This window comes from Rattus norvegicus, chromosome 10 (assembly GCF_036323735.1).
Source record: "Rattus norvegicus strain BN/NHsdMcwi chromosome 10, GRCr8, whole genome shotgun sequence".
Taxonomy (NCBI): Eukaryota; Metazoa; Chordata; class Mammalia; order Rodentia; family Muridae; genus Rattus; species Rattus norvegicus.
Window position 1 is genome coordinate 92,501,878 of NC_086028.1, and position 11,984 is coordinate 92,513,861.

An 11,984-nucleotide genomic window follows, 5' to 3' on the forward strand; every position below is an offset into this window, starting at 1 on the left:
ACAGAAGCAACATCCATGGGCTAGAGAGTTAGCTCAGTGTTAGAGCACTTATTCTTGTGAGGACCCAAGTTCAATTCCCAGCACCTACACAGTGGCTCACAACTGCTTGAAACTCCAGTCACGGACAATTCCATGTCCCTTCCATCAGCAACAGGCATGCACATACATGCAAGCGAAACACTACCACATATGAAATAATAAACCTTAGAAAGAAGCAACATTCATTTAAAATCAATGGGAACGGCCCCTTTGGGTAAAATGAAGCAGGTCCCCTATAGGGGGGTGGGGATGGCGGCATGCCTTTGTTTTGCCAGTTTCTGAAGCCTATACACACACAACCAAATTGTATATTCTTGTTTTAAAATCCCAACTGCAGGGTTTGAGAGATGGCTCAGTAGTTCAGTGCACTGGCTGATCTTCCAGAGGTCCTGAGTTCAATTCCCAGCACCTATATGATAGTTTACAACCATCTATAATGGGATCTGATGTCCTCTTCTAGTGTATCTGAAGATAGCAAGTGTAATCATATACATAAAATAAAACAAAAACGGGGGGGGGGGGGGAGGATGGGGAGGGGAACACCGATAAAGAAGGGGAGGGGGGAGGGGATGTTTGCCCGGAAACCGGGAAAGGGAATAACACTCAAAATGTATATAAGAAATACTCAAGTTCCGGGGACTAAGCCACTACCTAGAGACTATACATGGACTGACCCTGGACTCTGACCTCATAGGTAGCAATGAATATCCTAGTAAGAGCACCAGTGGAAGGGGAAGCCCTGGGTCCTGCTAAGACTGAACCCCCAGTGAACTAGACTGTTGGGGGGAGGGCGGCAATGGGGGGAGGGTTGGGAGGGGAACACCCATAAGGAAGGGGAGGGGGGAGGGGGATGTTTGCCCGGAAACCAAAGAATTATTATTACGTATTAAATAAATTAAAAAAAAAAAGAAAAAAAAATTTCATTAAGTTGAACCTTTAAAATTATTTAACATAAGGTTGTTCCATATTAGGAATCAATAACTTAATCTTTTATCAACAGGAAAATGACTTAGAGTAAAAAAATACAACATATACATATTGGGAAGTGTTTGGTTCTAATAATGCCATGTTTCAAGCTACAAATGTTTGAAATTGAAAGCCGGTCAATGATACTATGTTTTCTTAAGTATTGAATAAATACTACAATAAAAACAATTCACAAAAAGTAAAAAAAAAAAAAAAAAAGAAATACTCAAGTTAATAAATAAATAAATAAATAAAAAAGCCCCTTCTGTGAAGCTGTAGTTAGCTCATTTCCGTCCTGCAGTAACTACCACACAGACATTTGGTCACTCTAAGTTACTGATTCTCACAAACCATGCTGCTGAGTATCTGTTCCAGTGCACACCGTCACTCACACCAATCCCTCAAGCACACACACGCAATCCTGCACAGCATCAAGACTGCGAGAAATGGCTTAACTAACGGGGTTACACGTCAGCTAGATGAGCCAAAGCCTCCCCAGTGACCCTGGGTAACTCTTCCTTGATGAACATTCAGTTTAGACCAACCTCTTAGGTAAATGGCTATTATACAGACTTTCCTCACGGTCCAGTGGGATTTTCTGAGTTTTGATCACTTAAATTTCTTCCTCCTTCTTCAAGCTCAGTTGATCTTTTTACTCCTGGCTTCTTCCCTTTCAGGGATGCGTTTACATGTGCACTTTGCTGGAAACTGAACGAACTGCCTCACGTGTGCTAGGCAAATTCTCACCATTGAGCTACATATACTCCCAGCCCTGGACTTATCTTTTTTTTTCTCTCTTTTCTTTTTTTTCGGAGCTGGGGACCGAACCCAGGGCCTTGTGCTTGCTAGGCAAGCGCTCTACCACTGAGCCAAATCCCCAACCCCTGGACTTATCTTTTGTTGATTTGTACTAATTAAAAAAAAATACTTAGTGTGTGTGTGACTGGATGGGGGTTACCCACACATAGGTCAGGTGAGAACCTCAGGGTCCAGTCTTTGCCTATCAACTTGTCTGAGAGAGGGCTGCTACTGCTCTCTGCTGGCCAATGCACTTCTGGAGCCGGTCTCTGCACTATTGTGTGGCTTTTGAGGGTTCTCCAAGTCCCAACGAGCTTTACCGCCTGAGCCTCTTCCCTGCCCCTTGCTAAGTATCTGCAACCTTTGGGTGACAGCTCCAGCTGGGCATACTTTCTGGGTAACATCTGTGGTTGGGTGTGCTGTTTTCTTATTTTGACCATCCTCACTATAGTAGCTTCATAAACTGGAGTTCAAGTCTGCTTCATTCTATTTCTCAGTGAGATTCAACTTAGAGGCTGTGTAGCTCTAACACTTCATTTGGAGTCTCACTACGGTAAGTCTCACTAGGTTGCCCTAGATGGCTCTGAACTCATTCTGTACTTTAATCAGGTGTATATTACCTGCTATTTATTCTGTTGCAGGTTCTGGAGCAGCTGAGACTTCTCAGGTATGAGGCTAGGTGCAGCTGGGACCCCTGTCCGCCTCTGTTGTCCTAACAACTGAATCCAGGACCATGCACATACCAGGCAAGGTTTGTACCAACTGAGTTGTATCTGAGGCTCTGGGGTTTTTATTTTTCATGAAACTCCATTTATAAATTTAATTAGGTAATTAACAGTTCTTGCAACAGGGTACATCCCTTTGTAGCCCAAGCTGTTTTGGAACTTGCAAGCTTCCTAGCACTCGCTCCTGAGTGTATATGGTCAGCAGTTTCTGTGTGTTTAGACAGTTATGGGGCTGGGCAGCCCAGCAGGGAGCACTTGTTTAGAATCTGAAAGACTTTTGTTTTGACCCCAACACAAGGGAGGGAGGGAAAGAGAAAAAGGGTTAAAGAAAAGAAAGTAGTTAGGAGTGGTGACAGGAGCTTTAGGAGACAGAGGCAGGTAGATTGCTGGGAATTCAAGAATATACTGGTTTGTTTATACAGTAAGTTCCAGGACACTGCAGAGCGACCCTGTCTCAGGAGAGACAAAAGTGAGAAGTGGGCCCATTGTCTCTGTAATGCAAAAATAAGAAAAATGAATGAATGAATGAAAGAACAAATGAACTGATGGATGGGGACATATTTCTTCTGGTAGAGAGTCTGCCTAGCAGGCACAGCCTCGGGTCCAACCCACAGCATCTTATAAACCGGGTAGGTATGCGGGCAAACACCTCTAGCTCCTCAAGTACACAGCTCTATCAGAGGATATATGAAACCTTGTCTCAAAATAAAATAACGAGGGGCTGGGGATTTAGCTCAGTGGTAGAGCGCTTACCTAGGAAGCGCAAGGCCCTGGGTTCGGTCCCCAGCTCCGAAAAAAGGAACCAAAAAAAAAATAAAATAAAATAACGAGAGAATGAAGAGAAGAACACTGAATTTACCACCAGGAATGAGGCACAAGGCACTGCTCCAAGTTCATGGTTTCCAGTGTGTGGCCAAGCAGGCTGGTATTCCTGACAGAAGCGCTAGTCTCTCCTCAGTAGTCTGCAAGGTTAGCATCAACATGACAGCCCACTCACAGACCGGCAACAGAGACCACGACTGAAGTGTATCAGAAGCGCTGCAGGAAGCCTCTTTGGTTGTTTTGGCCTTCTTGGGAAAGGGTCTGGCACAGCCCAGGCTGGCCTTGAACTTGCCAGGTTTCTGTTCCCAAGTGCTGGGATTAGGGGCACATGCCAGCACACAGGATTTATGCAGTGATGCAGATCCAACCCAGAGCTCTGTGGTATTACATAAGCACTCCACAGCCATGCTGTATCTCTGGTGTCTTCTTGGTTTGCTTTTAGCATGTGTGTATACAGTGTATGTGCTTGCTCATGTGTGCACACATGAAGGTCAGAGGATGACACTGGGTGTCTTCCTCTTACCACCTTATTTTTTAACATTTATTTATTTCCATGTATGTCTGCCAGCTTGCCTGAGTTTATGAGCACCATGTATGTGCAAAAGAGCACTTGGAAAGCAGAAGAGGGTACTAGAGCCCTAGATCTGTGAGGAAGCTGGAAATGAGCCTGTGTCCACCTCTCCTGGAGCAGGAAGCACTCCTAACACCTGAGCCATCTCTCTAGCCTGTTCCACCTCATGTGAAAAGACAGAGTCAGCTGAATGTGGAGCTCATCATGTCTGCTACCCTGGCTGGACAGTGAGCTCCCAAGACCCACTTTAAACGTTAATTTTTACCTTTAAGTTGTACAGACATGTATCTTTGCACATGTATGGAGGTGCTCACAGAGCTCAGAAGGTATCAAATCCCTGAAGATGGAGTTACTACTGGAAGCCACAACTGACCTGGGAGCCGGAAACTGAGCTTGGGTCCTCTGAAGTACGTGCTCTTTGCTGCTGAGCCATTTCCAGCCCTCGCAGCTGACTTTTTTGTGGGTGGTGGGGATGGAGCCCAGCACATAAGCTAATACTCCCGCTCTGTCGCCACAGAGAGCTATTGCTCTGCACTCCATCCTGTGATTCCCAGCAAGGGCCACAAACAGTAGACTTTTGAGAGCTTTGGGTTTTGATAGGAAAAGACTAGCCAACAATATGGAACGATATAAGTGATCAGTTTAATGCATTCAGAACCTGCTTTGCTTTTTTTCCTATGAAAATTGCCCAATGAACAACATTTTGGTAATTAAAAGGCTTATCCCTTTCATTAGTACAACATCTAACCCGAGGAATCTCAAGGCCAGACATTATGCTGTCATTAGTAAGTTCAACTCCAGGAGGCAGATGCACCCGGTGTGCATGGAAGTCAGAATGGGGTGTGGATCCCTTGAACCTGAGTTACAGGTTGCTGTAGGTGCCTGGAGCTCAACCGAGATCCTTGGCAGGAGCCACCAATGCTTGAACCTTTGAGCCATCTCCTCAGCCCCAACCAGCCATTCCTTAAAGTAGGTAGACTTCACATTTTACCTCAGATCAAATGTAAACTTCAGGAAAAATAAGGCTACCTCTCCAGTTTAAAGCCAAGTTACTTACGTGGCCCTGCGTTAACTGGGTGAGCTGAGCCATGGTGAGCTTCACTTGCCCTTGCTGAGGACGAGGGCTGTGTGGGGCTGAAGGCTGCAGAGTGCCAGCCGCTGCTCCTGGAGTTAAGCCCTTTTGCACAGGTGCTGAAGAAGCCGTACTGGAAGCAGAAATGGCAGTGGAAACAGGCTGTCCCCGGATGATTTGAGTGACCACTTGTTGGGGTGCACCTACACAAACAACAGATAACAACAAGACAGCCCCATCACTCACACACCACTAGCACGCACTTTGGACTAAGATAGTTTGACACCTCAGATGAATGCAGTTCATTTCAACCTTCCAATAGACATTTGAATATCAATAACCCAAGATGAGTTCAAACACAGGACCATAGCCAGTCCTACTAACTTTATATAGAGTTAAAAAATGACAGGCCAGGCCAGGCTGTGTGGCTTGTGCCTACAATCCCAGCACTCAGGAGACAGAAGCAGGCAGATCTCTGTGAATTCAAGGCCACTTTGGTCAACACAGTGAGTTCTAGGACAGTTGGGGCTACATAGAGACCCTATCTTGAAACAAAAATCTGTTCTTTAGGCTGTAAAAGTTCTCAAGTGCAATGGCCTTTGGCAACTATTTGTGTGTTTGCTTGGGGACAATGGTCTGAGGTTTGCAGGCCTCGTGCCATGAGGAAAGTTTGCTTTATTGCTTTTTCCCTGCCTATTCGCTCCACATGACCCACCAGACTTACTTGTGAGTGCTTGAGGAGCTCAGGGCCATGCCCTGTGTACCACAGCTTGGGGATTTAACATTTTAGCACATGGTACTGCTAACTAGCAGAAACACCGCAAAGAGACCGGTCCTGGGGGCTGCAGAGAGAGCTTTGTGACTAAGAGGACGTGCTGTTCTTGTAGAGGATCCCAGCACCCCTATGGTGGCTCACAACTGTCTGTTACTCCAACTCCAGGGATGCACCTCAGTGAGCACCATCCGTGCACATGATGCAGAAACATTGATTCAGTCAAAGCACTCATACAGGTACAGTGAAATAAACCTAAAAAGCCTGGTTCAGGTCAGTTACATGAAAGTCACTGAGATAATCCAATACACACATGTTCTCTTTCAACTATCACTAACTGTACATTCAGCCACGTGTCTTTCACTGATGAGCCTCCTCTGTTTTTGGATTTTTCCCTCAATCTTTTTATCTTCAACTGCCCCACACTCCCATCCCCACGCCAGGGTCCAAAGACAGGGCCTTACTCACACACACAAAAAAAGATCTACCATCAAATGCCAGGCCCAAGTCATAGTCTTTGACATTTACTATGGTGGTTTGAACCAGCTTCCATTATCTGTGATTGAGGGTCTGGCACTGCCTTTGTAACTCACACGATGTAAGTGCTGCGCTGCACTGCTCTATGCTGCTCTGCTCTGCTCTGCTCTGCGCTGCACTGCTCTGTTCTGCGCTGCTCTGCTCTGCTCTGCGCTGTTCTGCTCTGCTCTCTGAAATGCTCTGCACTGCACTGCTCTGCTCTGCTCTGCTCTGCTCTGCACTGCACTGCTCTGCTCTGCTCTCTGCACTGCTCTGCTCTGCACTGCTCTGCTCTGCACTGCTTTGCTCTGCTCTGCACTGCACTGCTCTGCACTGCTCTGCTCTGCTCTGCTCTGCTCTGCTCTGCTCTGCTCTATGCTGCTCTGCTCTGCGCTGCTCTGTGCTGCTCTTCAATGTCTGAATGCTATGCTTTACGTTTATTAGTGGTCTGGTTCACTCATGCTGTAAGCAAACTTGAATTTACTTTGTCTATCTTTTTCAGGGAAAAGGACATACACTATCTGTGATCCCACCATGGATTAGAAATTTAGGGTGTCATGTGTTGTAATTCAAATCGGCATTCTCTAACACAGAGAGGCACGCCACAGCTGCCTAGCTGTGCTGTCCAGGCCCTGAAGCAGTTCTATCGCGTGCGTGCGTGAGTACCTGGCTGCATCGTCACTGGTGTTCGGATGACCGCCTTCCCTAGTGCTGGCTGCTGGAGTGGCGCTCTAATCACAGTCATGCCAGGGCGGATCTGAGGCCCTGTGATCACCTGTGCAGGAGCAAAGGACAAGGAATTAAACCCATTCAGCAGCGCAGCAGCGCTCACTCTTACTGCCAGTGCTTGGGAGACAGAGGCAGGCAGATGTCTCAGTTTGAGGCCAGCCTGGTCTACAGAGTGAGTTCCAAGACCACCAGGGCTCCACAGAGACACCCTGTCTCAAAACAAAAACAAAACAAACAACAACAATGACAACAAAAGAATGAAAACTGCTTTGAAATTAGAACTCCAGGGTTTCTCTCCTAAAGCCATGGCTGTCCTGGAACTTACAAAGATCCACTTGCCTCTGCCTGCCCACTGTTACATTTGAAATTGCATTCGGTGTTGGTATAAAGGTGGAATTTTTAAGCCAGAAACTTGAGAGGCTGAGTTCTAGAACCTGGAGACTATAATAAGTAAACAAAAATTCAATATCCTTTCACAGTTTAAGAAGCAACAGTGAGCACATGACTTCAGTTTTATAATTAGAGCCAGAACATTTTGACTTTAAGTTTTCCCATGAAGCTAGTGCCAAAGAAGTGTTTTATCTCATATGTGCACATACTGGTTGGCATACAGTATATTCCAATGTTTCTTTCTGATCAGAAAGAACCCAGATGAACTAAAGCACAGGTGGGAGGGGCTACCAGACTGACAGGAAGAGTGGCATATTCCTGTGCTGTTCATCAAGTCACACACAATCTAATCTAGGGAATATTGGCAAATATCAATTACTTACAAACAATACCAATATACAACTAAACACATGCCAAATTAACGCATCATGTATAATTTTGGTTTATTAAAAGTATAAAAAATTGGGTTGGGGATTTAGCTCAGTGCGCAAGGCCCTGGGTTCGGTCCCCAACTCTGAAAAAAAATATATAAAAAATTATCTAAATCTAAATACTTCACAGATGAAATCATAATAAAGGAAGATGAGGTGAACTGGTATTGGAAGAGGCCACTAGTATGTCACTTTGACAACAATATTCCTCAGCAGAGAAATCCTGTGGTAAATCGTGAATGCTTACCTGTGAAGTGGTAGTGGTTCCCGCGGAGGCTGAGGTATTGGGCCTAATTGTGACGGTTGCAGTCCTGGGCTGGAATGAAGTAAAGGTTTGCTGGCTTGGACCTGCGGTCGATGGAATGATACCCAGGACCTTCTGCTGTACCTGGACCACACCTTCAAGAGAGATGAAGACATGAACCACACTAGCCCTCAAGGAAAGGCGTGAGGTGCTGCTGGTGTCTGAGGAGGAACTACGTGTGGTGGGTTGCAGAGTGGGCTACACAGAATGTGACACCTGACGACTGAACCAGTGAGGAGGAGATGGAGGATGGCGACAGCATGATCTGGCGGAGGTGAACTCAGACTGCGCGGTTGCTTCCCTTACCTCCTTGTGTTGCCGGCACATTTACAGCGACAATCTTGCTGTTTGCAGGAAGTGGCAGTTTGGTAATTACTTTTCCTGCCATAGTGACGGGACTGCCTGTAATGTGGAGCGTCTGACCTGTGCTGGCAATGGTGGTAGCGGAGGTGGCAGCTGTGCTGGTGGCTAATGGGTATAAGACATTTAATAAGCTTTAGACTTTAAATAACCAGCAGCGCAGTGGCTTCTAGGAAGGGCACCGATGCACGAAATATGGCGCACTCTGTATTTAACAGAAACATTCCTCCTGCTCCAAGTGCGCTCGCTCACTCCCTCGCTCGCTCGCTATGTGGATACTGAAGGTGAGGACTGCACAAAGAGCAGCTCCGACAAATGACCGTCCAGCCTGCCTGTGCAAGCCACTCTCTCGGGAAAGAAGGTTAGAAATGCTTTTCCCCACCCAGAATAAAAGCAATACTCCATTCATCCCTGTTCTACCTGAGTTGGACTGGCCTTGCTTCACCCATGTGGCAAAAGTCTGGTGGAAGTTCTTGTTTTGCTGGAATGTGACTGTGGCAGGAGAGCCAACTTTTGTGGCCAGCACCATCTTTGTTCCAGGGGTGACCGAGCCACTTAAGGGAGCCACCATCACCTTCTGAGCTGGAGAGACAGTGCTGCTTGTGCTGTTTGTTGGGGACGTGGTAGACGCTGCGATGACTGCAGGCTTCTGCTGCTCCAAACGTTTCTGAGAGTCAAGGAGAGGAAATGTGAACCCCAGTTCTCCACGGCAAACCCCATTCTGCGGGATTTCCTAGATGTTCAACTTTCAAAAGGAAAACACCCCTGTCGAAAGTTACCCCAGATCCTTTATGAAGGCTCTATTCCCAGAGTCTACATCATTAGAAATTGATCATAAATAAGAAATTTAAACGATCAAAATGTTCCATACAATACCCAATGTTCAGAGTGAGAACGGCATGGGACATCTTACTGGAGACAGGACACCTATGACTCAGACAGAGCAGGGACAAAGGGGTGGCTCTGACTCATGGCAGTACGAGCTTAGATTGTCCAACCATAAACAGCAAGATAGTACTTTTTATTATTACTACTCAGGTCAGCAAACTCATCATCAAGCTAAATGGAAAATTCTAAGTAGTTTAGACTTTGTTACTGTTATTTATAGTCAGGGTCTCACTCTGTAACCCAAATTGGCCTGGAACTAATGCCGTGTGGTCTTAAATGTGGAGCAATCCTTCTGCTTCAGTTTCCTGAGTACTGGAAATACTTCGTGTTCTATGTAATTAAAAGGTACTTTAACTGCTTTGTACAGAAGGGGGAAATCTCATCATCAGACACCGGGTTACTAGGGATACAACTCAGTTGGTAGAGTGCTTGCCCGGCATGCACAAGGCCCTGGGGTCATTATTCTGCACTGCAAAAAATAAAAATGAAAATAAATAAATTCCTTTAATCCCAACACTGCTGGGCAGAGGGAGGCAGTTCTTTGTAAGTCTGAGGGCAGCTCTGTGTATAGAGTTCTGGGACAGCTGGGACTACACAAAGAACCACTGTGCCAAACAAAACAGGTACAAAAGACAACTTGCACGTTTCAAATTAAAGAGCGCTGGGATTTATCCACAGAGGTCAAATAAGCCACAACCAGGCTTCCGCACGTCAAGCATTAGGTAAGACTGGGTGCCTGAGCGGTATACCTCATGTCACCAAGTCAGTTAGCTGGAAGAAAGTCAGGCTCAGAGAGGCGACAGGATGTGCAAGGGGCCCAAGGACACAGCGTTTGCTCACGAGGACGCCTGAGATGCAGAGCAAGACTGTGTCTCAAAACCACAAAGAAGAGCTGGACATGGTGGCTCATGCCTGTAACTGAAGTACATGGGAGACAGAGGCAGGAGGACTACCATGAGTTTGAGGCCAGCTTGCCCTACACACTGAGGTATGGGAGAGCCTGAGCTACTGCGAGACATTGTTCCGGACTCCACTGAACCTAAATCCCAGGGCATCACCTCCCTCTGCAATCAGCCATTCTGCTTGGACTGCTTTTGCAGACAGCCCATATACATAAAGAGAGTTTGAAGTATTGCTTATCAATGCTTATTTTCAAAAGAGAAGCAGCTTTGTTCTGCACACTTAGAGCCATCATCTGATCCAATTAGTTCAGAGGGAAATAGAAGCAAAGAAACAGAACACATAATCACAGTATTTCACAAGGAGAAAACGCATTAAGAATGTGAAGAACTTGAAAACAAATGAAGAGGCGCTACATTGGGCTGCGCTGCAGAGGTGACAAAACACAGCATAAAGATGAAGGACAGGACAACTAGCCAGTTGCTATAGGAACAGATGCTTATGATTTTCTGTGCATTTCCAATAGGGCTATTTCCCCAAATTTCAAGTGAATAGAAAGATGCATACTAAATTGAAAGACATGTCAGTTTGAAAAACGTCCCTTATAAAACCCTGACACCTAAAAAATAAGTGTTTTTAAAATATATGCAGCTTGGGCTGGAGATATGCTCAGTACAGGGCTGCCCTTAAAGGGGCCAGGGCTTGTTCTCAGAGTGGTACAGTCATCTGTAACTCCAGTTCCAGGCATCTCACTCCCTCTTCTAGACATCAGGACCAGGAATGCACCATCGTGCACAGAGACAAGCAGGAAAAACACCCATACCTACAAACAAATGTTTAACTATGCCAACAGTTCTGTTTTTAAAACCCCATGCTACTTTATCTATGTTCTCTAGATTTACACTTTCAGGAGAAGCAAGTGCTACAATCTGATTCTTGGATACAGTACACTGGTCACCATATGGGATGCTGAAAATCCAGCAAACGACTTTGTGAGCATTGATTCCAATCAAGCCAGAGCCTGGGCGAAGTTTACTTCTTCACAGGCTGCACTGGAGGAAAGAGCCTTTAGAAAGGACGCAGGGACTGTAAGAGCAATCGCCAGGACTCAGCACCTGCAATGGTGTGCTCGGTTTGCAGAACCGCAGGTTCACGTATCACTGAGATTCTTTCAAAAAGGAGACATGAGGTACACTTTAAATATTCCATGTGAATACATAATCCCGGGCTTCTCCTTGGCCACAAAGGCCGATGTGCTGTGCAGTGCCTCCCCTGAGAGAAGCCTGCTGTCTACTGACCTTCGTCTGCTGCTCCACGGCTTGAGCCTTTTCTTTCTCCACTCTGTAGGGAAAAGGAGAACTCATCAGCATCTGTTTACAAATGACACCTGGCTGACTCAGCAACACAGAGGCGGGGACTATTTCTCTTTTTAAGGAAAGTTTAAGATAACTTAAAAATAACAAATATAGGGGCTGGGGATTTAGCTCAGTGGTAGAGCGCTTACCTAGGAAGCGCAAGGCCCTGGGTTCAGTCCCCAGCTCCGAAAAAAAAGAACAAAAAAAAAAAAAAAAAAAAAAAAAAAACAAATATAAAACACTAACACACTAAAATTAAGAAACGAGGCTTAAATCAACTACCCAGAGCTAACACATAGAATCAAAGGGTAGAGGAAAACAATGAGAATGAGTGGCGGGAACTACG

The 11,984-nt window shown here is 45.8% G+C and overlaps 1 protein-coding gene across 21 annotated transcripts in view; it reads right to left on the reverse strand.

The window, feature by feature from the left end:
- The window catches only part of Bptf (bromodomain PHD finger transcription factor), a 102,479-nt gene that overhangs the window by 21,871 nt on the left and 68,624 nt on the right, over window positions 1-11,984 (reverse strand). For 14 of the 21 annotated variants that reach the window (XM_063269218.1, XM_039087419.2, XM_039087420.2 and 11 more), the window contains 6 exons: window positions 11,582-11,624; window positions 8,916-9,162; window positions 8,442-8,603; window positions 8,079-8,230; window positions 6,948-7,056; window positions 4,979-5,196 (listed from right to left, as the gene is read on the reverse strand). In XM_063269218.1, coding sequence (XP_063125288.1) covers window positions 4,979-5,196; window positions 6,948-7,056; window positions 8,079-8,230; window positions 8,442-8,603; window positions 8,916-9,162; window positions 11,582-11,624 — 931 coding nt within the window. 21 annotated transcript variants of the gene reach the window in all.